The sequence below is a fragment of the Lissotriton helveticus genome, chromosome 3_1 (genome assembly GCF_964261635.1).
Source record: "Lissotriton helveticus chromosome 3_1, aLisHel1.1, whole genome shotgun sequence".
NCBI lineage: Eukaryota > Metazoa > Chordata > Amphibia > Caudata > Salamandridae > Lissotriton > Lissotriton helveticus.
The window spans coordinates 375,564,398-375,591,605 of NC_136061.1; the positions used below are offsets into that span (position 1 = coordinate 375,564,398).

At 47.4% G+C, this 27,208-nt stretch overlaps 1 protein-coding gene across 1 annotated transcript in view; it reads right to left on the reverse strand.

Moving 5' to 3' along the window:
* Positions 1-27,208, reverse strand: part of SUPT6H (SPT6 homolog, histone chaperone and transcription elongation factor) — a 1,180,384-nt gene that overhangs the window by 1,118,517 nt on the left and 34,659 nt on the right. The window contains exon 2 of the mRNA XM_078680107.1: positions 13,414-13,544. Within this exon, the coding sequence (XP_078536233.1) occupies positions 13,414-13,516 (103 nt within the window). The 5' untranslated portion in view covers positions 13,517-13,544. The remainder of the gene's footprint in view (positions 1-13,413; positions 13,545-27,208) is intronic.

Here is a 27,208-nt window from a genome sequence, read left to right on the forward strand (position 1 = left end):
GTCGCAAATTCTTGAATGAGATGGTAATCTCCCACCGGGAGCCCCAGGACAATCCGGGATAGCACCTGAACCGGGCCCGCCGGTTCTCCAGAGCCATCGCCTTCTCTCCTGGCTCGTGCGACCCACTGCGTTAGCCACTGCAGCTGGGCCGCCAGGTAATACAGCTCGTAGTCTGGTACCGCAAGCCCACCCTCCTCTCTAGGGCGGAGAAGTGTGCTGTGCGCCACCCTGCGTCTGCCCGTCCCCCACAGAAAGCCGATTACTAACGATCTTATCCGCCGGAAGAAGCTCGCCGGGATCCAGATCGGGAGGGTCCTAAAGAAATAAAGCAGCCGTGGCAGGGTCACCATCTTAAGGAGTGCCACTCTCCCCATGAGCGACAACGGGAGCGTGCTCCAAAACTCGAAGTTCTCCATGGCGTGTCTGACTGCCGAACCGACGTTCCCCTCAAGAATATCCGCTTTGTCATGAAATATCGAGGTCCCTAGGTAGCGCAGGCTCCTCTCCTCCCACGTCAACCCCTCCGAGGGTTATGGACCTATTCTACGCGGTCGGGCTGGGAACAGGTATGACTTTGCCCAGTTTACCCGGAGACCTGACACCCTGCTTAGTGATTGCAGGAGGGCCTTAGCGCCGCGCAGGGAGTCAGCCGAGTCCGCCAGAAACATTAGCAGGTCGTCTGCATACAAAGCTATGTAGTGTACCTGTCCATAAACATCCAGTCCCTGATATGTCCGCCCCAGTCGGGCTCTCGCCGCAAGTGGTTCGACCGCTATGGCGAACAACAGGGGAGAGAGAGGGCATCCCTTGCGAGTGCCCCTGCTCACCGCACACATCTCGGAGATGATTCTCCCAGTTCTGACCCTTGCCGTCGCATTGCGGTATAGCAGTGCCGTCCAATCCACGAAGTCATCGCCCAGTCCCATCGTGCGCATAACATGGAAGAGATGAGGCCATTCCAGGCTGTCAAAGGCCTTTTCCATGTCGACTTGGAACACCGCCGCTTCATCTCCGTCATAGGTGTCAGCCTCCAACACGTGCAGGATACGCTCAATTTGCTTGATGTAGTGCATAGCGTCCTTTGGAGTCCGGAAGATTCTAATTCAGCGAAGATATCACGGACTTCATCACTCCACACGCGCTCCCCTCCAAAGATTACATCCTTCTGGGAGACCTCAACTTTCACCTTGAAAAGAACAACGACCGCAACACCACCACCCTCTTGGACAACCTCGCCAACCTCGGACTTAAACAACTGGTCACTTCCCCCACCCACATCGCAGGTCACACACTCGACCCCATCTTCACCTCCAGCAATCATGTATCCTTCAGCCATACTACGGATCTCCTCTGGACTGACCACAGCTGCGTGCACTTCACCTACAACAAGCCGAAACCCATCAACCACCTCCAACCAACTCTGCAAAGAAACTGGAACAAAGTCACCATCGACCAGATCTCCTCATCGCTCCTTCTAAACACCCCAGCCCACTCTTCTAACCCAGACCAAGCCGCCGCCAACTTCACCCTATGGTTATTCAACACCGCCGACACCTTAGCACCACTGAAAAAACGTCAAAACAAACCTGGCAGCAAGAAGGCCTCATGGTTCAATGATGATCTTAAGAAGTCCAAGAAACTCTGCCGCTCCCTTGAAATGGCTTGGAAAAAAGACCCAACCACTAGCACCAAGGACGCCTTCAAAAACGCCACCCGCTCACACCACCAACTAATCCGAAAGGCCAAGAAAACAGCATTCAAGGATCGACTAGACAACAACGCCCACAACAGCAAGGAACTTTTCAACATCGTCAAGGAATTTACCAATCCCTCAGCCAACTCCAACGACATCACCCCCTCTCAAGCCCTCTGCGACTCCCTTGCCTCATTCTTCCACAACAAAATTGCAGACATCCACAACAGCTTCGACAACCAACCCGGAGACCAACCCACCCAACCATATGTTGAACATTCTCCCCCCTTGAACACCCTTAACGACTGGAACCCAATCTCCACTGAGGACACCATCCGCCTGATGAACTCCATCCACTCGGGATCTCCCACAGACCCATGTCCTCACTACATCTTCAACAAAGCAGACTCCATCATAGCACCGCACCTCCGAGACGTCATCAACTGCTCCTTCAACTCCGCCACCTTCCCGGAAAGCTGGAAACACGCTGTACTCACCGCCTTTCTGAAAAAACCCACAGCGGACCCCACCGAACTCAAAAATTACCGCCCCATATCACTCCTTCCTTTCCCGGCCAAAGTCATCGAGAAAGCTGTCAACAACCAGCTCGCCGCTTTCCTCGAAGCCAACAAATCCCTCGACTCCTCACAATCTGGCTTCCGAGCAAGACACAGCACTGAGACCGCCCTCATCGCAGCAACAGACGACATTCGAACTCTACTGGAAAATGGAGACACAGTCGCCCTCATCCTCCTTGACCTCTCTGCAGCCTTCGACACAGTCTGCCACAGCACCCTTTTACAACGCCTCAGAAACATCGGAATACAAGGAAAAGCACTTGAATGGATCACCTCGTTCCTCACCGGAAGAACCCAGAAAGTCCGCCTTCCACCATTCAAGTCCGAGGCCACTGAAGTCATCTGTGGCGTACCACAAGGATCCTCACTCAGTCCCACCCTCTTCAACGTATACATGAGCCCCCTCGCGGCCATCGCACGCCAACACAACCTCAACATCATCTCTTACGCGGATGACACTCAACTGATCCTTTCTCTCACCAATGACCCCAGCACCGCCAAAACTAACCTACACGAAGGAATGGAAGAAGTTGCCGAATGGATGAAACACAGCCGTCTGAAACTGAACTCAGATAAAACAGAAGTCCTCATCCTAGGCACATCCCCCTCTGCATGGGACGACTCTTGGTGGCCGGAAGCCCTTGGAAAAGCACCCATCCCGACAGACCACGCACGGAACCTAGGCGTTATCCTGGACTCTTCACTTTCAATGAACAGACAAGTCAGCGCCGTATCCTCATCCTGTTTCAACATTCTTCGCATGCTCAAAAAAACATTTCGCTGGATCCCTACCGAAACCAGAAAAACAGTCACCCATGCTCTGGTCACGAGCCGACTGGACTACGGAAACACCCTCTACGCAGGTACTACCGCTAAACTCCAGAAGAAACTCCAACGAATCCAAAACGCATCAGCCAGGATCATATTAGACATCCCGCGTAACGAACACATCTCTGGTCACCTGAAAGACCTCCACTGGCTACCCGTCAATAAGAGGATCACTTTCCGACTGCTAACCCACGCACATAAATCACTCTATGACATCGGACCAGAATGCCTCAACTCACGACTATCCTTCTACACCCCCTCCCGCCAACTACGTTCTTCCAGCCAAGCTCTCGCCACTGTACCTCGCATCAACAAGACAACCATGGGAGGCAGATCCTTCTCATACCTGGCTGCTAAAACATGGAACTCACTCCCCACTTACCTTCGCCTTACCCAGAACCACCTAGCATTCAGAAAGCAACTTAAAACGTGGATATTTGACAAGTAAGCCTCTTCCCCTCCCTAAGCGCCTTGAGACCCTCTGGGTAGGTAGTGCGCTATATAAATTCTCTGACTTGACTTGACTTGACTTGGTTAGCTGCCATGCTGCATCTTGAGCCGGGCCGGGTAGAGCATCGCATATTGAATTTCAAGTGCCTGCAACCTCTTTTTAACCGGTTGAAACTCCCGCCTGGCTTGTTGGACCACCGTCATGAAATCTAGAAAGAGCTGTATCTCCATGCCCTGAAACTTAGTGGCGCCCATTTCCCTCGCCATCCAGAGTGCCACATCCCGATCCCTATAATTGAGGAGCTTAGCTATGATTGGGCGGGGAGGAGCCCCTGTGATCAGGCATGGCGCAAGGGACCGAAGTGCCTGCTCCACCACCAGGATATTGGAGAAGTTTTCGGCACCAAACAGCGTCTTTAACATGTCCTCCACATGTAGCTCCACTTTTACAATATTTATGGACTCTGGTACACCAAGATTGCGCAAATTGCTGCATCTAGATCTGGCCTCTAAATCTTCGTTCTTGACATTGATCACTGCGATGAGCTTCTCCATCTGCGCGCACGACTTTGTAATGACCTCCACTCTGTCCTCCGAGTTAGAGAGTCGTTGCTCAGCCACAGGGATGCGCGCCGCATGTTTGTAGAGTTTGGTCACCATACTGTCCATACGCAAATTGAGCGTGTCAATTTTACCATTGATGGTCTGCAAGCTTTGTTGCATTGCCAGCATCATCTGCTCAAGCTTGCCGGTTCCAGCGGCCTCCATTTCGACCTCAGTGTTCAACATGACCTGTGGGGCAGCTTTTTTGAGTCGCTTTGATTCAAATGTGAGCTTGGGCTGTACCTGCCCATTTTTGCAATGTGATAGGATATAGGTGGCAGGAAAGGGCCAGGGGCAGTGCCGGCACACCAGGGCCCCTGTCAGGCCACACACAGCGTCGATATATACTTGCAGAGGGCAGCGCCACTATCTATAGTGGGAAATGAGGAGGCGAAACTGCCCCACCAGCCAAGAGTATCCAAAAGGGCCGCAAGCACCACCAATCAATGCAGTCAGTCTCATAATCCGCAACCAAGCCTACAGCGTACACCTTTGGCGGTTCACCCTACATCTCTGCAATGTGGCTACCACTGGAGTCAAAATGGCGTCCACCGCAACAGTTGTCTGAAATGTGGAGCAAACGGTGCACAAACAATGACCAGCACTGCCTTCAAATACGACAATTGTAGGATAATATCCGCAGTACAGCAGGCAGTCAGGGAGGAATGCAAAGTGCCGGCTCCTGTATCTAGCGCAGTTTATGTGATCAAGGCACAGAATGGCGGACCCCCCGCGCCACCAGTCTCGCCGTCCTCGCTGTACTCGTCCACCACCCAGGCAGGCGCTCCCAATACCAGAGAAGCAAGTCCCGCAAGCAGTGCTGTCACCCGCTCTCATGGGCCGCTTGGGAGTTCAGCACCCAGCGCCGGCCGCAGACGCAGGGAACGCCAACACCGGGGCCACTCCACCATGCACTCACCCGGCTGTATCACGGCGGCGACAGAGGCACCGAGGCAGTCCACACAGCCGGCTCACGCGCGCTCCACAGTACTCCACTCCGCAGGCCAGTAGGAAGCGCTCCGCCAGAGAGCAGCGCAACACGCTGAATCACTGACGCGGAGGCAATCCTCACGCCGCCATTATGGAGTTTCGCAGAGGCCCAGGCCCGATCCTCATAAAATCCGCAGCAGCACCCTGGTTGCTCCAATTACCACGAGACACAGCAAACGATCGCCCTCAGCTAGGGATGACTCTTCCACCGTGTCAGACTGTAGGATACATCCGTAGAAGGTAGGATAATGTAAGGATTATTGGCCCTGACCAGCAGAGCTGCACTAGTGTGCGGCCATCTTGCTCCGGGCTCTCTAGCGCCCCCCATATTGTTCTTTAATATTAATTGTATTTTTCATGTAAATAATTTTTACTTTATGTATATTTTTTATTTTTTTTAAACGTGCCCTAAATGGGAACTAGGGCCAGGTAAGTGAGCACTTCTATGGAGTCTTTTTGACTGTGTTTATCATGAGCTTTATCCACCTTTTGCCTATTCGTAGCTTTACCTTTTTCTAGGTCTACCGGGTTTGCGCAATTAGTAAACCCCATGTTTTAGGCTTCCCAAAAACATGGGGGGGAAGGTTTCCCAGAAGAGGAAGCACCTTGGTCAAGCCCCTAATCGCGGCTTTGACTCTAGTAGCCTTTGCACTACAACAGATGTTGGTGCTCCTTGAAGCATAATAGCAAAAGGCCACCTTTCAGGGGCCACTAGAAAAGTTGCCCATAGCGTCATGTTGGATTGAAGTGACCCTTGTGGCACAAGAGAGAGAAGTGATGCCCATGACTAACCGGATTACGATGACTCTCAATTGGAGGAGTTCATCTTTGATCCAGAGAATACCCTGGATACCTCGGATATGTTGATCATGATCTTGAACAAGCCTCTAGTTCCTCTGGGATCAAGGATCCCTTTGGGGGGAAAGATGTTTGATCCTACAACCATCAGGCACCCTTGAAGTGCCGATTGGTGGCACTTGGACCACGTATCTAAATTTCTTGATCAGTGGCAAAGGAAGGGTTAAGACAAAGACACCCATAACTTAATGGGAAATGAATGCCCCAGGCCCTCTACTGAGGGTAAGGTCTGTAACACTCCCAATCTAGACCCGGAACTAATCACATTCCTTTTTAAATATGGGAAAGATCCCAGAAAAGGCCATTTTTGATTATCTAACCCAATAAAACTGAAGAGAACTCAAATCAAAGACAGAAACCCCTGGTTCACAGGATCCCTCAACAAGGAGAGGAGATCCCTCCAGCAATATGAAAGAACCTGGAGACAGCCCCCCTCTGCCGCACATCTAAAACTTCTCCGCAAGGCCAGAAATGTCTATAACAGGAACATCCTCAATTCAAAAAAATAATTCTTCAGATCTGAACTAGAGAAGGCCAAGAACAGACCCCACAAGCTCTTCGAACTGGTCAACAACCAATCTAATAAACTAGCCAAAAAAATAAAATAAAAAAATAAATAAAAATCGAAAGAAACCCCCAAATCTCTCATATCCTCTAAGGAATTCGCCTCTTTCTTCGCTGACAAAATCACAGCCCTAGGAAACGAACTCCGCTCCGCCATACACTCTCAACCCCTTTCTGACCTGCCTCCTCCTGCCGCGACGCCCCCACAGACCTCACCCAAAAATCAGGCCCACTGGACTGACCTCAAAGTATATGACGAAGACTCAGTCTCTAAAATCCTATCTACCGTAAACCTGAATAACCATTTTCATGACCCGCTCCCTTCCAACTGCTCTGCTGCTGTTGCCCAATCCATTATCCCTAGCTGGATTTCAATAATTAACGCCTCTCTCCGGCAGGGATCGATGCCTGACTCTCTGAAAGCAGGCAAGTCCTCCCTTGGGTTCTGGAAACCGTAGCTGGTTTCAAAATTGATTTCTGGGATATCCCAATCCAAATGAAAACACCCAGAGAAATGTGTGTGAATGCAGATCAGAAAAAGTTGATAGACTTAGAAGTTTCCCAAATGTTAGAGAAAGGAGCCTTGGAGAAGGTTACCCCTTTAGATTCAGAGAAATGTTTCATAAGCATGATATTTTTAGTAGAAAAGAAAGACAAGGGCTGGCGTCCAGTAATAAATCTCACAGAACTAAACAGTTTCTTGGTTTACAAGCACTTCAAGATGGAAGGGATTCATCTTTTAAGAGACATTCTACAAACTTAAGATTGGCTCGTAAAGTTGGATCTCAAGGATGCCTACTTTACAATACCTATGGACAGGGATTGCCGAAAGTACCTCCGCTTTCTATGGAAGGGAACTCTTTATCAATTCCTTTGTCTCCCTTTTGGCCTCTCATCAGCCTCATGTTGTTTCACAAAAGATCTTCATCCAGTGGTAAGATTTCGGAGGGAAAGAGGATAAAAATCATTATCTACCCAGTCGACATTCTCATAATGTCACAGAGCAAAAAAGAAGTCCTGACTCGCTTATCCTGGCCCATACATCTCTTGGAAAATTTGGGGTTCATTGTAAACACAAAGAAGTCTGTCATGTCCTCCTCTCGGAAACTTGACTTCCTTCATTTCCAGGTAAATACTATTCGGTCACAGTTTGTTTTACCACACAAAAATGTTTTGAAGATAAAAAAAGGAACGGAAGTCAGTCTTATTCAAAAAATCCATCCTTCTGAGGGACCTAGCACGAGTTCTAGGTCTCCTCTCCTTGTCAATTCAGGCAATATCTCCTGGTTCCCTCCACTACAGAGGCCTCCAGAGACTGATGGCATGGGGCTTACGAAATGGTCTCTTGTACGGGGACATACTTCCCCTTTTCAAGTGACGCACTACAAGATTTCTATGGTGGCTGATGAACCTAGAAGCTTGGAATGGCAGAGCCATCTTCGGCAACCTACCAGACTTCATCCTAGAGTCAGATGCTTGCAATCGCGGTTGGGGAGCACGATTAGGAGAAATGGAAACTGGGGGAAAATGGTCCCTAGAGGAACAACCTCTTCACATAAACTGTTTGGAGATGCTTGCGGGTCTGAATGCCCTAATGAGCATCAGGGAGCAGTTAGCAAATTCCAACACCCTTATTTGCCTAGACAGCTTCTCAGCGGTCTCCTTTATAAACAGGTTTGGGGGAGCAAAATCCAAACCTTTATGAGATATAGCAGCTGAAATCTGGTATTTCTGCTGGCAACACAAAATTGCTATCAGGGCAGAATTTATCCCAGGGGTATCAAATGTAAGAGCAAACTGGAACTCAAGATATCTCAACAATATCAGTGACTAGATACTACATCCAGAGGTCTTTTTTACTGAAAGACAATGTTTGGGGCCAAATTCGGTTGGACCTCTTTGCCAGCAGACTAACTTATCAGGCCCTGTCTTACTTCAGCTGGAGACCAGGTCCGTATGCCCTGCCAGTGGATATCTTCCTACAAGATTGGGGGAAGATGGAGGCTTATGCCTTCCCGTCCTTCTCTATGAAAAAGAGAGTGCTACGGAAAGTGAGAAAGGAAATCTCGAATATCATCCTAATAACTCCCTTTTGGAAGTCCCAGGTATGGTTTCCCGGGGTAATGGAACTCTCAATCGACATTCAACGCTTTAACCAGCTACCTTGGGTCTACTTCTGGGCCCAGACGGAGAGGAACATCCTCTTATTCTAGAACGGAAGATAAACCTTCTTGCTTAGAAGATATCAGAGGTTCAGAGAGATAGCCTGGCCTTTCAGGAGAGGCTAAAAGCTTACTGGACGAGTCTTGGGCACCAGGTAGAGATGCCTGGGCATCTGGAAAAAGTGGTTTAGTTGGTGCATGGAGGGGCATTTGGATCCCGTGGAAGCCTCTGTTCAACTGATAGCTAACTACTTAGCACATCTCTTTAATTCTAGTCTTTCCTACAGAACTATAAACTGTTATAGATCTGCAATTTTGTCAGGTCACGCTTTGATAAATAATCTAGCGATTGGTAGAAATGCCTTAATTAAAAAAGTCATGAAAGGGGTTAGATGAAAAAGACCTCCTAAATCTCATTATAACTCTCTTTGGGAAGTCAATTTGATTTTCAAACTTTTCTGTAATTGGCAATACAACACACTACTTTCTCTCAAGCAAATCTCCATAAAACTTGCTACTTTACTTTGTTTAATCTTCTTTAGAAGGGTTTCTGACATTATTGCTCTTGAAATTTCTAACAGGTTTTATTCTTCTGAAGGTGTTCATTTGGACATCTTGAGAACTAAGACTATGTCCGAGTCCATGTTTTATCTCTTTTTTAGGTCTCACCTGAGACAGCATGGGCTATCTCTTCCAGACATTTATTAAGCGGCTTTTAAAAGTGCCACCAGAGGCTTTTCCTGGTCTAAAGCTTGCGTTCACGAGGGCGGGCACGCGTGCAGCCTCCATCTGTCTTTCCTCCGTCTGGCTGTCATGCCTCAAAGAACAGCGCTCTCCCAAGCGCCTCGCTCTGCCGCTCCCCACCTCCTCGTCAGCTTCTCTGCCCATCCCCCTCCCCCCACCTTTCCTATCCTTCCTTTCCGCCCAACTCCGTCACAATTTCTCACTCTACTTACCCATCTTTAGCCCTTTCGCTCACATTTCACTGATTTCATCTGTCATTTGCCCTCTGTACACTCGTCCTCCCCGTTCCTTTCTAACCCCAGCTTCAGTTTTCACTCCTAACACCCTTTTCATCTACCCCACATCCACATAGCCCCCAGTCTGCCTTTCTATTCTCTCTCCCCCTTGTCTTCTTAGTTTCCTCCTTTCCGACTTTTCACGCTCTCCCCCTGAACCTCTTTCCACAATGCGAGTAAATACATAACTGTAAAGGTTACCATAGTGCACCGTGGCAACAGATGAATAGGCCACCCCCGAGGCAGCGTCGGCAGAGTCGGCTTGGGACAATTTTTTTTTTTGTTATTGACCCCGTCGATACCCACCCGCACTTCCCGAGGTACTTGACCCCCACATTGTGTGTGCTCCCCCTTTTGAGCACGTACCTGGGGACACTCGCACTCAGACGGCATAACGGGAACCTCTCGGCAGAGGTCCTGATTGCTGCTATGAGTTCGCTCTATGTGTGAGAGCTGAAAATGACCATACTACTTGTAGGCACACAAGTGCTTCTGCGGCCTAAGATTGCTGTATGCATTGTCTGTCTCTGCCATCACATTCCGGGAGACCCAGGAAGGCTCCGGATGTGCTTAACTTGGGGCACTAGTTCTTTGGTGGCATTGCGCGGTGAGCTCAGGATGGCCCCCTCCCAGTAGGAACTTGCGGCATTTAACTAAGAGATATTACCATATTCACTGTAGAAGGTGCGCAGGTGTCCTGTAACCCACGGTGGGCGGTCACATTAGTGCCTTTCCATCTTTCCTCCTCAATATCCCCTCTGTCTCTCCCTTCGTCCCTTTACCCCTTACTCTCTCATACCCAAGCCTTCACAACCTTCTTTCTCTCTCTTTCTCCCCCCTCCTCCACCTCCTCCGTGACCCAATTTATTACTCCTTACCCCCTCTGATTCTCTATGCCTCCCGGAGCTCAGGAGACCTCCCCGCCTCTGGTTTCACGCTACACCTGGGGTCTGTTCTCCAGCCCTGTCAGTGCAGAGTTCAAGAGTTACATTTTTGTCAGTGTGCTTGTGAGTGTTAGCTCACAGATTTGTGTCTGGAGGTTGGTAGTTTGCCCTGTGGCAAGAACTGCACCTCAGTGTGCGATCTTGCACCCTTCCACAATGTACGTGAGTGTACACAGTGCATACTGGAGTGCGAGACAGTAAACATCCCTTACAAGGGGTGCGCAACTGGGCGAAGATGAAAAATGCGTCCCACTTATCACAGCCGGTCACTTAACGGTTGAGCTTGACCTTAGCAGAGAGGCCTCAAGTTGTCCTCCTTGCCTTGCGCCAGTAGCCAAGCCAACCTTTTCCCGCTCCTGGTCCCTTTAGAACCTTTTCCTTAAACACCAGGGCTCGAGGCAGTGCAAAGCAGAATTTAGAAGTCCGAATGCCCTGGAATCAGATGTCCCTACAAGGAATTAAGGGAACGAGAGGAAGTCTATCTGATTGCTAGAACACACGGCCGTGACGTCAGCAGCACGCCCAAAGATTATCTGCAGATGGGGAAGGGCGGGAGGTCTGGGCCTTGCAAACAGCTTGTGACTGCAGAGACAATCCCCCAGTCGTGGAAGTCCTGACATTGTCACGCAAACTTTAAGAAAAGTTACTACTTTTTTCACGAGGATAAAAGTGAAATATGTGACAAGTGAGATAAATATATATATATATATATATATATATATATATATATATATATATGATGTTTAATGTAGGTTTGTTGACTTAAAGTGAAACCAAAGAGTACAGACTAGTGCATGAAACTGCTCCTGTCATCTATATGACATCAACACGGTTTTATAATTACTGTCCATCTAGCCATTCATTCATCATTCACACCCACGTTTGTATCACAGTCATCCGCAGATATGTTGCTGCAGACCATTCACCCATCCACGTATTAAAACCTTTCCTCCTCCTTCTCATGTCTCCATCCATCCAACCATTCACCCATCCATTGCTTGTCGCATTAAGCCAATAATTCTGCAGACTACATGAAGCCACTTTCTTCTAACCAAAGAGAGACAGAAGGCAGACAGAGAACGCCTATAGGCAGAAACCAGGCAACAAGTTAAAAGATTCCTCAAATAGATATGGATGCTCATATTTTTATCATTTTGTTTTATTAGGTTTGGCCTATCAGTACAGCCGTGTCAACGTGCTCTCACTGTTTACAAAAATTAACTCAGAGTGCACTTTGGCCCAGTCAGTCTCTTAACTGATGCTTTGAGCGAAACTCAGTTTCGGTCATGAAAAACAATGCCCTGCAGTGTTGTGGTATGTGGCATATATACAAGATTTATTTCTAATGCCACTGCACAAAGTACATGAAAAATGCTAAGTTACAATATAGAAATATTTGGTGGGTTGTGAGCACATTTTAGGAGCGGCGGATTCGGGAATGAGTACTTTTTTTCTAAATTAGATCTTATGTTGAAGAAAATGTTACCTATACAAACGAAATGCAAGATAGAACAGAGGAGCCTCGCTTACAACACAGAAAAGGTAGGCATATAATGCGCATCCTTCTTGGAATCAAGGACCCTACAAACTCTGGCAATATTCTTTGACAAAGACTTAAATTTAATTTAAAGAGCATACAGAATACCTACTAAACTCATACCTATCTCAAAAACACCAAGACCAATGATATTTAGACTACTTGGATAACCTCATTAATAAAAGATACCCGATACCATGAGGAAGATCATGATACTTGAATGTAATGGCACGAAAACAGGCGTAACACAATCATAATTGAGGATCATAAGAGAGGCTTTTTAGCGCAGAGGATACACTTAGAATCAATGAACTTCCCTTTCGCTTTTGTAGGCCATTACTAACTTAAAAAGAAAAAAACACACACACATAAGATGCCTTTGTTTGAGAACCTGCTGATTTTCTGTACCGTAATGAGGTAATTTCAAGAATGTTGAATATGGTATGTTACTGAAATAGGGAACATTTGTTTATCGGTTACATCTTCACTACTTATTTTTTATTTTTTTAGGCCCTACTCGTTTACCAGTTCTTGTGCTACAGAAAGCTGTGGAAATGAGAAGAGTAGCAGCAGTAGGCTTTTCTCCGAGGTAGGTTTTGTGAGCTCTCCAGCTACAAGTACTTCACACAAACTTGTACTATCAAGTGGACCCTTTCTTGTTATTACAAGCAGTCAGCCTATGCCTGCCCCATTTCCCCTTAATGATCAGCATGGAGCCACCCGAAGCAAATGATTTTTTGATTAATTCCACAGTTTATTTATATATATCATAGGCTTTCCTATTTTTAGATGGACTCTCTAGCTTTGTCGATTTAAATGTTCAACTAATACTTAAGAGATTGCTTTTTGGGTGAATGCAATGAGCAGCACTTAATAAACAGAACCCGTTAAGGAACCTTCTGAAGGCAGTGGTGTTGGATTCAGTAAAACGAGTTATGGAAAGAGACCTTCAAGCTTGAAATACGTTTTTTTTTTCAACTATTCCTTTTACTAGGTCACAAACTACCCAAGGGGTTGATCCCAGTAATAAACCCCAACCCAGACTGGAATGCAAGTTAACACTTGCCGCTAACATTTGACAAGCTTAATCTGCCTTCAATCCTTCAGATGTCAGTAAATAGCACAGCTTGGTTCATGATAATTATTCTTTAAGCAAAACATTTTTTTTTTCAGAAAAGCAGTCTCACCATCTTCTTCTACAAACTTCTTGTTGGTCCTGCGCACCACATCCCCCTCCTCGTCATACTCTTCATCAGACTCCTCCGCCTCGCTCTCCAAAAAGTCAGACATGGCTGCTCTCAGGAGAGTTTAGGGCGTTCTGAGCAAAACATAGAAAGAAATATTATATTACAGCTTGTGTTAAAAAAGGATCCACCATCAACAATTAAACCACTTTGGCTATAAACTAACCACATACAGATATATATCTATACACACACACAAATATATATATATATATATACACATACACACACACACACACATATGAACACATTTATTTATGCACACACATACGTATATATTTATGAACGTATGCGGTATATATCTATGTTAGATGCTGAAATAAATGCTGAAGATGCCGATATAAGAAACTTGCCATAGACATTCACTAATTATAGTTTGTTAAGCCAAATAGAACTTGTGCCCCTTACATGCACTGCTGGTGACCCCACATGTTACATCACACGACATGTTAAATTAATTTTTAAGTTCCGTTAAGATGTTATTTCCATACCCAACTATAACATCAATTTGCCCTTTGCCTCTTCAGTGAATTTCAATTTTTTTTATCTGATCATATGCAGCTAACTCCCTCACTGCGCAATTACCCTGTCGGACAGCTTGCGAACAGGCATGGCCTGCATCTAACTCTGTACTGGCCATCAGAATATATATGATTTTTAATTGGTAATAACTTTGCCACCATTTGCCGGACCTCCACAAAAACCTTTGCAGACCTTTTTTTATATTGGCTGATGATGCAAGGTTTCAAAGTGATTTTACCCCGTGCTTCCCGCTCGAACCTCCCATCAGGACTCCACTGCATGCCCTGCTTCAGAGAGACACACCCACACATATAGTGTCATTGCTATATCACACTACCCAAGCAGAAAGCCCACAGGACCCCTCATTATACAGAACACGCTGGGAGGAGGAACTTGGCTCCCCACTTTCTGACGAACAGTGGTCCTACTGCTGTCAGACTGGGAAACCTTCACCTTCGAGACACCGACAGCTGTGATCGTTGCGGGAGGGTGGGAGCTGACATACACCTTGCATGGGACTGCGCCCCCTTCCGATGCTACTGGACAGAAGTACTAGAGGCGCGTGATCTGACGACTGGGCTACACGTCCCTGATGACCCCCCCTTATTGCGATTCTCGGCTTTACGGGAGCACTGCCATCCCAGTTCGGAAATACATCTCCCTGGCACTCTTGCTAGCAAACAGCGAGTCGCCTGCAGATGGGGTAGAGGGAGGGAGCACAAATTCAAAGAGTGGCTAAATGACCTTGTATTTTGTCAAGACCAACTACAAACCTATGCTGGCCCACGCGACAATTGATCTTCCCTACAAGCGTGCCTCTTAGCGCAAGCTACCCCTCCTGACGTTGATGCGGTAACACCACCAGATGAGTGATAACGCTCTCGCATGAGAACCGGACTAGCCCATTCCAGACCTTATAATGGCTGTAAAATAGACCACACACCATTTAAGCCTGTGGCAAAGCTGATGTTCGTTAATGCATAGTATTAATGTTCTCTGATCACTGTATGTTTAATCAATCAGCTTTATTGGGATATTCGGGTGGCAATGTTTGCTGGTTAAGTTTTTTCATATGATAAAAAAATTATTTAAAAAAAAGGTGATTAGTTAAAGGGGGGTGGTGGGGTGCAAAGAAAAAAAATGGGTGGATGGATTTAGCAGAACACTTTTTCCCACCTAAGTATTTTCCAAAGACCTTTTACTTACACGTAGTAGCAAAATGGCAGAACTGATTTTTAGGTCTCGCTTACGCATCGCACATGCGCTGCATAGGAAAGGGACCTGTAGCCATCGATTGCCTTTTTCAGACTAAAACGTGCACGCGTTCTATTGCCTTCAATGGCAACGTGTGCACGTGTGGCGATTCCCTTGTGGGAGCGGGCGGCGCCATTTGGCGCCTGCCGGCTTCCGCAAGGTAAAAACCATACAGGGACTTCCTGCCGTGCACCAGTGACATCCCTTTGAGTGGTACTCTCAGCGTCGCTTTAACTTTGGCGGCCGCGGGCCGTGCTTTTCTTTTTTGCGCTTGTTTTTCTCTAATGGATTATGTAGATTCCTTACACGAACCCTTTTTCAAGGCGTTAAATTGTCATGTTTAGCGAGAGAATGTTGAGAGGGCTTCATGGAAGTGCAGGCACTCAGAACCTAATGTGTCCGCCATCCTTGAGGGGGTCGTAGAGGTGAAACACATGGCTGTCATTTACCCCTCGGGATCCCACGATGCCGCAGTCTGCTCTCATCTTGGTTGTGCAGAGACAAGGGGTGCAGCAGCGATCAGCCGTCCCCCGTGCTCGGCCCGTTGCAGCAGGAGTATGCACATGGATGCTGCTAGGAGTGGTTTCCGCTCTTGAGTAGGTAGTTGGGGAGCAGAGATTAGTCTCTGTATCCCTGGCAAAACTGTGGCAGCAGGCAGGCGTGTGTACTCTCGCTCGGTGGCTTCTCCCCCGAACGCCTCCCACCCGGCGCATGGATCCGCCTATTACTCGCCACTTTATCCTGGCTGTGCTTCAGCCCAGATCAGACACTGTATTCAGACAGCGTCTAGAGGTTAAACAGGAGCTCTGTGGTCTGGGCGAGGCAGACAAAAAGTACCCTGTGAGCCAGCTGAGCTGCATGGCTTTAAAATACCGAGCAAGGAAATGGCATTTGGGCTGCCACGAGAGGAGCAGGAGAAGGAGCAGGGATGGCACAGAGCTGTGAAATCCAATCAAAAAAAATCACAGTGGCAGCAGTACACCCCGTGACAGTGGTTTAGCCCATAGTCGATGGCGGCTACTACCACCAGGTACGGGTATCGGTTGTTGGAAGGTTGTAATCCATTACAGGGAGAGACGTTTTGTCGATGTTTATCGGACAAGGAGGTTACTGGTCTTTGTGGTAAAATGTGTGCTGTGTTAATGTGTGTTACACTTGAAAGACTTTTCCATGGCAGCCCAGAAGGGCTTTGGAGCCTCGTCGGAGTATGAGGTGCTATACAAATGCGAGAAAACACTGTCTGTTCTGTGTTTCCATCTTCTGGGTCTAGTTAGTTTTGTGTACTAGAGCTCTGTGAGCGGCGTCAGGAATACCTGCCGGATCAACACCGTTAAGTTCCAGAATACCATTTGGTGTCCTTTTCGGTCTGCTGTTGCAGGTGTCATGTACTTTCGGCTTCTTTTCAGCTAGTTGTTACTTTTAATGCAGAGGGATTGCTTCAAACCCTAGAACTAAGAGTGCCAGAAAGTAGTGACTGAAACGTGCAGCTCGCTGATGAGAAACAGGCCACTGGCACTGACACAGTCAAGAGCGGAATCCGGGAGTTCACAGCCAAACTCCCTATCCCCGTGTCACGTGACACTCCAGGGGCCTCAAACCACTCGGAAAAGGGCGAGCGAGGAGCTCAGGTAGAGACATTCACAAAGGAACGCAAACCTGCTCTTGTGACTACCCACGAAGCCCCTCCATCTGCGAGTTGTGTTTGGCAGTTAACAGCACGGGCAGTGTTCAGTGGGAAGGAGTTTTGCAATGGCAGGTTGTAGGACAAAGTAAGGTTGAAAGGAATCAAGCGTTTGTTACACAGACATTCCTCCTTTCCAAAAGTCGGGCTCCTTCCTAGGTTTTTCTGAAGACTGCATTTACAGGGCGTGACCCTCTAGAGTGTATGCGGGTCGGTCCCTCCCCGTAGGAGGCACTGAAAAGAATAATCCTCGACTTGTTGCCGTTCCGGCCCCTAGTGCTTTCCAGTCTTGAACAGAATACCAGCAGTGGAGCTCCCCCTGGAGGATTGTACAGCTTACTACCTGCGACCGTCCTGTTTAGGCCATTGTTTGCTCAGATCTTGTACTGCAGTCTATTTTTTGTTGTAACTTTTATTTGACAGATTTTTCAAACTTACTAATTTTCACGTTTATCATCAAACTAAGCGGTCGTTGCTGAATGTAAGGCCAGTTTTTGCTAGGTATGGATTAACAGTGTAGCTGTGGTCGACTATTGTTACTAATTCTTTAAAGAACGCATAACCAGCTTAGTCACAATCCAGTGGGAGTATTACTCTCGCACCTCACGCTGTTGGCCGATTCATACCTGTCCAATCCATATGAAGTGCTTGTATTGCAACACGAGGGGCCAATTTTACATTGAAAAAACACACTGTCATCACAGATTCAATTCTGTATCGCATGCATGCATTGTTTATGGAAATCGGTCATTTTTTGTATGTCCTTTACTTTAGTGGCCTATTTTGTTTTTTGTCTGGACTCGAGTGTGTGGCATTGCCCTCCCCCCACACTTTTGATACTGGACCAATATAATTATCACCGCTGTCATTACTGTCACGTCATCAATAACACTACCACCGATATTACCCCACCATTACCACCAGTTCCTCCACAGCATGTGCTGTTGTCTGGTTTGAATGCTTTACCTCATAAAAACAAGGCATTTTGATTTTGCCAGTGCTTGTTTTTGGTCTTGCTCAGCGATCTATCGGTTCCCAAAACCAGAAACCAACCTACATATAGAAGGAAGGATCCTTTCTTGTCATTATACAAAGCTTCCCTGAAAATGATCCTTATTTATCAGTTTAACTTTTGATGAATCCCTAACTCTACCCAGCAAGGTATGATACAGGAACTCGAGCCTCCCAACAATCCATGTCTATGCTTCGTGGCTTTCTCATTCTCCATCCTCTTTTAATGACTGTTATACTCCTGTTTTTCACTGGGACTTTTCTCATTTTCCCTTACCGTTCTCTACTGAAATCTACTCATAAGTTTGCTTCTTTAAACTTATAGTCTGATCTCAAGAAGTTAACTCATGAAACATAAGTCAGCATATTTATTATCTTAGCTTGCCACTTTGTACAAATGTGTTTTTGTATATAGTAGCATAGCTGTGTATTCGTTTTTATGTGAATTAATGGTAGCTATTTCTGCCATATCTGTAAAGCACTCTAACCTAACATCTTTGTGGATAATGTCCGTGCTATAGAAAAAACTGAATTCATGAATAAAATAAATAAGCTAGTCTACTACGTAGTTATTCAAAGGTTTGACTCATTTTTGAGAAAAAATGTCCCACCATCTATTTGTCTGCCTTGTGTGTGAGAAGCATTATGGTGTTAGCTGATCACCGGAGTGTCTGTAGAAGTGTGCCAGCAACACCCAACCACATCTCCTGGCTGTGTAGAGCTTGCACCAGTCATCAGAACCAGTAGGTCGGACTCCAGCTAATGCCTATGACCTGTGCTCATGTAAGTCAGTTCAAAAGATGTCATCTTCCTCAGCTCATTACTCGAAGGGAAGTAACTCTTAACCCATTGTGGTTAGTACCCTGTAGCCTGAGGCCTTCCTTTTTTCTACAGCTTCATTACAATATCTTCAATAGAAGGTACCAAAGCCCACCTTAAACCAGGGCATAACGGCCAGCTCTAGCAAGCGTTGGGACTGGCCTTGCAACACCCTGGTTAATGCATCTTCGACCCTCCTATTAAATATGCATGCGTCGCTCTCCTAAGCCTGAGCACACTCAGCCCACCTTCGCCTCTTGATCTTTCCCTCTAGCTAACTGGATCAGGCTCTTCCTGTCCAAATGGGCTGTCTAAGGAGGAAGCAAAGGCATAGGCATGAGGTCAGCGGATTCGATTCTGATCTTGGGTCTGGTCAGGATGAATGGTTTTATGACTTCGCCTCAGCCTCACCCCCCCCCCCCCCCCTACCCTTCCCCTCCCCCCCTCCGAGTGTCCCTGCTCTGCTCTGGTGTTATTTAAGAAAGGTACAATATGTTTTGTATTGATTCTTATAAGAGTTGATTTTCACTTCAGATAAGCTATTATGCATGGGACCCTGATAAAGCCAAGAATACTTCCTGCACCTTCGAGAGCCAGTCCCTCCCTCTAGGATTGTGAGAAGGCTCTGGCATAACTTGTTTCACTCAGTTGCTTAAAAACTTCAACGAGGTGCACTTTGACAAGAAAAAGCAGAGTGCAAATGTGAACATATAGACAGCTAAGAGTAAAAGGGGATGGCTTCAGTGGAAGATAGGCAGCATAATCCTTTTTAGGTCGAGCCTAGTGCAGCGCGCATGCGCTACTCAAGGAAAAACGACCTCTTGGAATTGCTCTGGACTGACTTCCGACCTAGCGCTTGCGGTTATGAGCAGAGCTGCTCGCTCCCGAGCTATTGCTCTGGAAAGACTTCCGGCCTACGTCTTGCTCTTACGAGCACCATTGCTCGCTCCCGAGCTCCCACTCCTTCAGGCCATGCCGTGTCACATGACACTTCTGCCGTTCTCCACTTCCTCAGTCCCTGCGCCATCGTGCAGCGTGGCTCTGCCTGTCCTGTGATGAAGATGTCTGTCCTGGCATTGAGCCTGTGCCACCTTGCCTTATGGCCTCTCTTGCTAGCAGAGCCCCTGAAATTTCATGCCTGTGGTAAGTTGTTTCCGAATTTCTCTTGCCTGCCCCTGCCTCCTGTCTGTGTATGCACTCTGTCCGGCACGGTACTTGTTTGTCTTTACGCCCGCACCCGTCCGTTGTCCATATTGTCTTCACTCCTGCCCCCGCTCCTGTCGTTTGTGTTGTCTTTACTCCTGTCCCCTCCCGATCTCTGTTATTTTTACTCCTGGGGTAAAACTGCTTATTAAGCATAGTTTTCAATCCACTAATGTTTCATAGGCAGTCTGCCTTTTTTTGTACGATATGTCTGGCGAAAGTTGGATACGATTGTCTTCCTTTTGTACCTCGAATCTTACAAATAAACTGGTGCTCATGTACAGTGTTCCGATATGTTTGGGTCTGCTTCACACGATATAAAACTGTAAAATGTATAGCGTCATTAATAAGCTCCCTGACTTTCATGGGGGGTGGTTTTGCTTTGCATATGTGCAGTCTAAACTTCACCTTCGGCGTTGCCAAGTGTTTCCCGTCTGTTGCAGCCGGAGGCAGGGCCGGAAGATTCGCTAGGACTAGCATTATCAGGCTATTGTAGTAATTTATACACAAGGATCTCCTGAATGAAATAGAAGTGGCAGGCTTGACTGGCAGCGGGAGGATAGTGCGCATGCAAGATCGGAACAAAAAGGCAACAGAGCGCAACAATAATACTATCTAAAAGAACATAAGCCATGCCCTGCATGATGTGATATACCAAAGTAAACAGCAAAAGCAGTGCACTCAGCGATTTTAATTTTAATAAGCAACATGTTATGTGCCTTAGATGTGGCGCATAGAATAAACAATATAACAAGCATTGGCATAGCCAATAGGGCTAGCCTTTGGGACCTTATAACTATTTAGATATGCAGCACAATATCCTTGGTGCAACAACATAACGTGTTACATGGGTAAACACCTATAAGGTCCCAAAGGCGAGACCTATTGGCTATGCCAATGCTTGTTATGAAATTTGGCAGGGATACAGATTATGGTGTGGAAAGGGTCCTTTTTATTATTTGATCAAACTGGCTTAGTAGTTTTTAAGTTATAAGGACTAAAAACGTAGTGATATATTGGGCTACAGTATACAGACGTACCTTCGGAATATACCACAGTACACTGCGATAGATGAAACACATTAATATTTGGTTAAAGCTTTACAAAATAAAAGGCAGCCATATTGTTTAGAACACACTATAACCTTTGTTCTGGTCTGAAAGTGAAAAATAGCGTATTACTAATTTGGTAAACCATAGAAAGAAATGAGGCACTTTAGCAAAATCCGTATAGGGAGATGAAGCATTCCTATTGTTTTGTATATTATTTTTACTTTTTCGGAGTACTGCTGGACTTTCTCAAAACTATCTGAGCAGTACCAAAGTCCCTATTGAAATAAATAAATAAATAAAAATTAAAGTAGAACAAAAGATACTTTACAATACTGTACTCCAAGACACTCCACTCGAAGACACTAAGTGACACACTACAACACGACAAAACTACTCCACTCAATGACATACCACACCACTACACGCTGCGCCCCTCTGCACTACTGCACTATAGGACATGCCACTGCATTATACATCACACCACCCTATGCCACTCCACTTCATGACACTACAGCACGGTAGAATAGCCTACTTTCCCCCACTGTACTCCAAGGCACACTACTTGACGAAACTCCACGATTTGAAAATACCTTTATTTTTTTTAAACACAAATTCAAAGGAAGAACAAATAAACAAAGCTTGAGGGTAGGTTATAGTTATGAAAACATTAATAATTTGTATACAAAAGCAACTTAAACTACACAACCAAACATTTTAAAATCATAACTATAATCTTATGTTATCAGGAGGACCCAAGACTTTCATGTGGATGGTTTAATAATGTAGATTGTTGGTTTTTGGGGCTTATTTTTATGTGTCTCCCGCTATAACCAAGTACTTCGAATATTTTTAGGGGGTGATACCTTTCATTCAAGACCATCTTGGAATACTAGGGAAACTACATTAAAATACAGGCTATGAACATCACATATATGGATCTATCAATTACCCACCATTTTTCAAGAGAGCCCTGAACCATTCTCAAACTCCCAGAGTTGACTCAAAGCATCCCCAGAGAATAACACAGAGAGTTCAATGTAAACTAATCTAGGGCAGGGGAACTATAAAGAAAATTGGAGTTGTGACATGGGTTCTGTGATTACAAGAACTTCTGGTTTCTTTTGTTCACAACCTTAAATGTACTAACTATTTACCTGTTATTAACAGTTTATCTTTAAAAGCAAATCACAGAGGGCATCGACTAATGGGATGCCGTGAAGACACAGCCAGGCCTGTGGCCAGAAAACCAGCATTTAGCATCTTAAAGTTACCCATCCTAGCTTAAAGAATAGTTGTTAAGTGTGCCTGAAATAAACCAGAACGCAAGGTTAAAGCCAGCAAGTTTACTGCAGTACAGCATAAGAACAAAAATCCTTTGCTGCTAAGCCCCCTTCTTTCAGAACCATAGCAAGCATTTACAATGCAACGGTCTCCCCTTTGCAAAAGTTAGAGCTATTGGCATTGTAAAGCACAAGATTTTTATTTATGTATTGGTTTTGAAAACAGATAAATGAATGGCATTGTCATTTACAATGCCAATAGCTTAATCTCTCGCAAATGCCACACACAAACACACGGACCCACACACAAACACACAAAGCCCCCCCACACACACAGAGCCACACACACACACACAGAGCCACACACACACACACACACAGAGCCACACACACACACACACACAGAGCCACACACACACACACAGAGCCACACACACAGAGACACACACACAGAGACACACACACAGAGACACACACACAGAGCCACACACACACAGAGCCACACACACACAGAGCCACACACACACACAGAGCCACACACACACACACACAGAGCCACACACACACAGAGCCACACACACACACACAGAGCCACACACACACACACAGAGCCACACACACACACAGAGCCACACACACACACACAGAGCCACACACACACACACAGAGCCACACACACACACACAGAGCCACACACACACCCACACAGAGCCACACACACACACACAGAGCCACACACACACACACAGAGCCACACACACACACACAGAGCCACACACACACACACACAGAGCCACACACACACACACAGAGCCACACACACACACACAGAGCCACACACACACACACAGAGCCACACACACACACACAGAGCCACACACACACACACACAGAGCCCCACACACACACACACACACACAGAGCCCCACACACACACACACACACACAGAGCCACACACACACACACAGAGCCACACACACACACACAGATCCCCACACACACACACACACACAGAGCCACACACACACACACAGAGCCCCACACACACACACACACAGAGCCACACACACAGAGACACACACACAGAGACACACACACAGAGCCACACACACACAGAGCCACACACACACAGAGCCACACACACACACAGAGCCACACACACACACACAGAGCCACACACACACACACAGAGCCACACACACAGAGACACACACACAGAGACACACACACAGAGCCACACACACACAGAGCCACACACACACAGAGCCACACACACACACAGAGCCACACACACACACACAGAGCCACACACACACACACAGAGCCCCACACACACACACAGAGCCCCACACACACACACAGAGCCCCACACACACACACAGAGCCCCACACACACACACAGAGCCCCACACACACACACAGAGCCCCACACACACACACAGAGCCCCACACACACACACAGAGCCCCACACACACACACAGAGCCCCACACACACACACAGAGCCACACACACACACAGAGCCACACACACACACAGAGCCACACACACACACAGAGCCACACACACACACAGAGCCACACACACACACAGAGCCACACACACACACAGAGCCACACACACAGAGCCACACACACAGAGCCACACACACACACACAGAGCCACACACACACACACAGAGCCACACACACACAGAGCCACACACACACACACACAGAGCCACACACACACACACACAGAGCCACACACACACACACAGAGCCACACACACACACACAGAGCCACACACACACACACAGAGCCACACACACACACACACAGAGCCACACACACACACACACAGAGCCACACACACACACACACAGAGCCACACACACACACACACAGAGCCACACACACACACACACAGAGCCACACACACACACACACACAGAGCCACACACAGAGCCACACACACACACAGAGCCACACACACACACAGAGCCACACACACACACAGAGCCACACACACACACAGAGCCACACACACACACACAGAGCCACACACACACACACAGAGCCACACACACACACACAGAGCCACACACACACACACAGAGCCACACACACACACACACAGAGCCACACACACACACACAGAGCCACACACACACACACACAGAGCCACACACACACACACAGAGCCACACACACACACACACAGAGCCACACACACACACACACACAGAGCCACACACAGAGCCACACACACACACAGAGCCACACACACACACAGAGCCACACACACACACAGAGCCACACACACACACAGAGCCACACACACACACACAGAGCCACACACACACACACAGAGCCACACACACACACACAGAGCCACACACACACACACAGAGCCACACACACACACACAGAGCCACACACACACACACCCACACACACACACACAGAGCCACACACACACACACAGAGCCACACACACACACACAGAGCCACACACACACACACAGAGCCACACACACACACACAGAGCCACACACACACACACAGAGCCACACACACACACACAGAGCCACACACACACACAGAGCCACACACACACACAGAGCCACACACACACACAGAGCCACACAGAGAGCCACACACACACACACACACACACACACACACACACACACACACACACACACCTCAGTCCGTCCTTACTTCGTCTCGCCACCCTCCGCCGGTAAAGAGCTCAGCTGCATGAACAGGTTCTTGATCTTGTGCACCCGGTTGCCATAGCTCGCCCGGCCCCGGGGTAGCTCGCCCGAACCCCGGTTTGCGCTTAGCCAGGGAGGCGGCCCCGTTGGCCGGGGCACTTTGTCCGCTTCCATCCTGTCGAAGGAACATTTGATAGCGTGAAAGTCCGATTTATAAGCGCTCAGGTGCGGGGAGGCGCTCCTCAGAGTGCACTCCCCCTTCACCTCGGCGTTCAGCATCTCTAAATAGAACTTTTCAGGCAGAGTCCGGCGGTCTCTCGCGCCCCTAGCAGAACTCCGGAGTACACCAGAGGTGGCAGACAGACACTTCCTGAGGTTGCGCCGCTCCCCGGCCAGGCGCTGGAGTCGGGAGCGCGTCGGCATCTGGGGACAGCCATTTTGTTGAGTGTCTTCGAGGTGTTCTCGTCGGCACTTGTTGCGTAGGGGGGGTGCTACCGGTCCTGGAATCGGCACACTTTTCCAACATTTACAAAAGTGACTTCTGAAGGACCTGTCGCAGACTTGAGTTTTCAGCTAATCAGAGACTATCAATTTGTGTAGGTTTATTACAGCTCCGTGGCACAACACGGGCAATGGTAGTGACGGGAAAAGTTACAACGCGGCTCTGTTGTTTTTTGTGTAACTGATCAGTGAGGCTTCTTCTGCTGCAGCCTAGACCTTGGGACAGTGCTGATTAACGTGAAGGCAATTCCTACCATCGCTTTGATGGGTAAATAGTATTTGCAGTAATTGTCTCCATTTACAATGCTTCACTCTTTTCAGTAAAGTGTACGGTACAAGGCGGAACAAAAACCAGCCCCGGTAAAACAGCCCCGTCCTTTTCAGACTGGGGGGCGTGTTTTTGACTGTTTACATCCTTTGATGTTTTTAGGTCTTTCGTAGGCAGAGACCTAAAAACATCAAAGAATGTAGAAAGTCAAAAACATGCCCCCCAATCTGAAAAGGACGGGGATTCGATCGAAAGAAGGACGTCACTAGGACCTCTTCTCCAATGGCTGGCCACCGTTTACGAGGTCAGCCAATGGAGAAGAGGGGCGGGGCTTAACCCTCCTAGTGAAGTTCACTAAGAGACATAAAATCTCGCGAGCTCGACTGCGCATGTGCGCAGTACGGCACGCGAGACCTAAAAAAGTAGATGGCATCAAGCGAACCCCTCGCTGTATGTCCCCAGATCCGCAGAGTGAACTAGGAGTGAAAAGCAATGCTTGACCTCGAATAGATGGGATTTGTAGCCAGAGCAGAGACCAGCTTGGACAGCCGGCAGTGAAAACAGAGCAGAGGAACCAGTGAGTGTGCTTGATAGAGATAAAGGCCTGATGGTATAGCTAGGGCCTTAGAGAAGCGCAAAGTCAACACGCGTGGGAGAGGGAGGGAAAGTAAGCAGAAGTACGAGTCTCCTGCAGGTTCGGTGATAGAAACCAGTAGTTTGACTTGCTTTACTTGAACAGGACATTTACAGAGAAAACGCAAGTGAACTATGAGGTGGTGCTCTCCCCTTTCATATAAGTCCAGGGTAGTAAATCGTACAATTTAAGAGCATTAGGCTCTTAAAATGACAGTCCTGGCTTATAGTGGTCTTTTCTTCTTTTCTAGGTCTTCGCAGGCAGACCAGGTGCTAAGGCTCCCATCCTCAGAGGAATAAACAACATTGTGGTCAAGCAAGGAATTCTAGAACTCGTTAACTTGTTTCATTTCTTGTCTATTGCCCTCTATTGCTATTCTCTCTTTAGCCTTGTATGAGGTTTATATGCATTTAACGTTCTAGTTCTTAATTCTACTCACTTTCATTAACTCAGCCTACAACTATCTTCCTACTTTCTCAGAGGCTCTCCATTGTATATTTTAAGATGTTTGATAGTGGGAAAGGTTTCTTTGGCCAGGGTCCTTTCACAGCGAACTCCAGTGCAACGTGCGTCCTCCTCCTCTCTTTCTCAGTCTCCCGCTCCCATATGGTTGAACGCTACTGTAGAGCACCATCCTTACAACACGGCACCAAAATTGCTCAACCACGTTCCTCCAGCAACGTTAATGAGAGGCCAGTGCAGGTCCTGTCTCCTATCTAGGTCTGGAGGCATTAACAAGTAAACTTGCCTCCTGCGCCGTCTGTCAGTTTCAGGGCTGGATTCCTGCTCATACAGCCTTCTGTAAATTACTTTT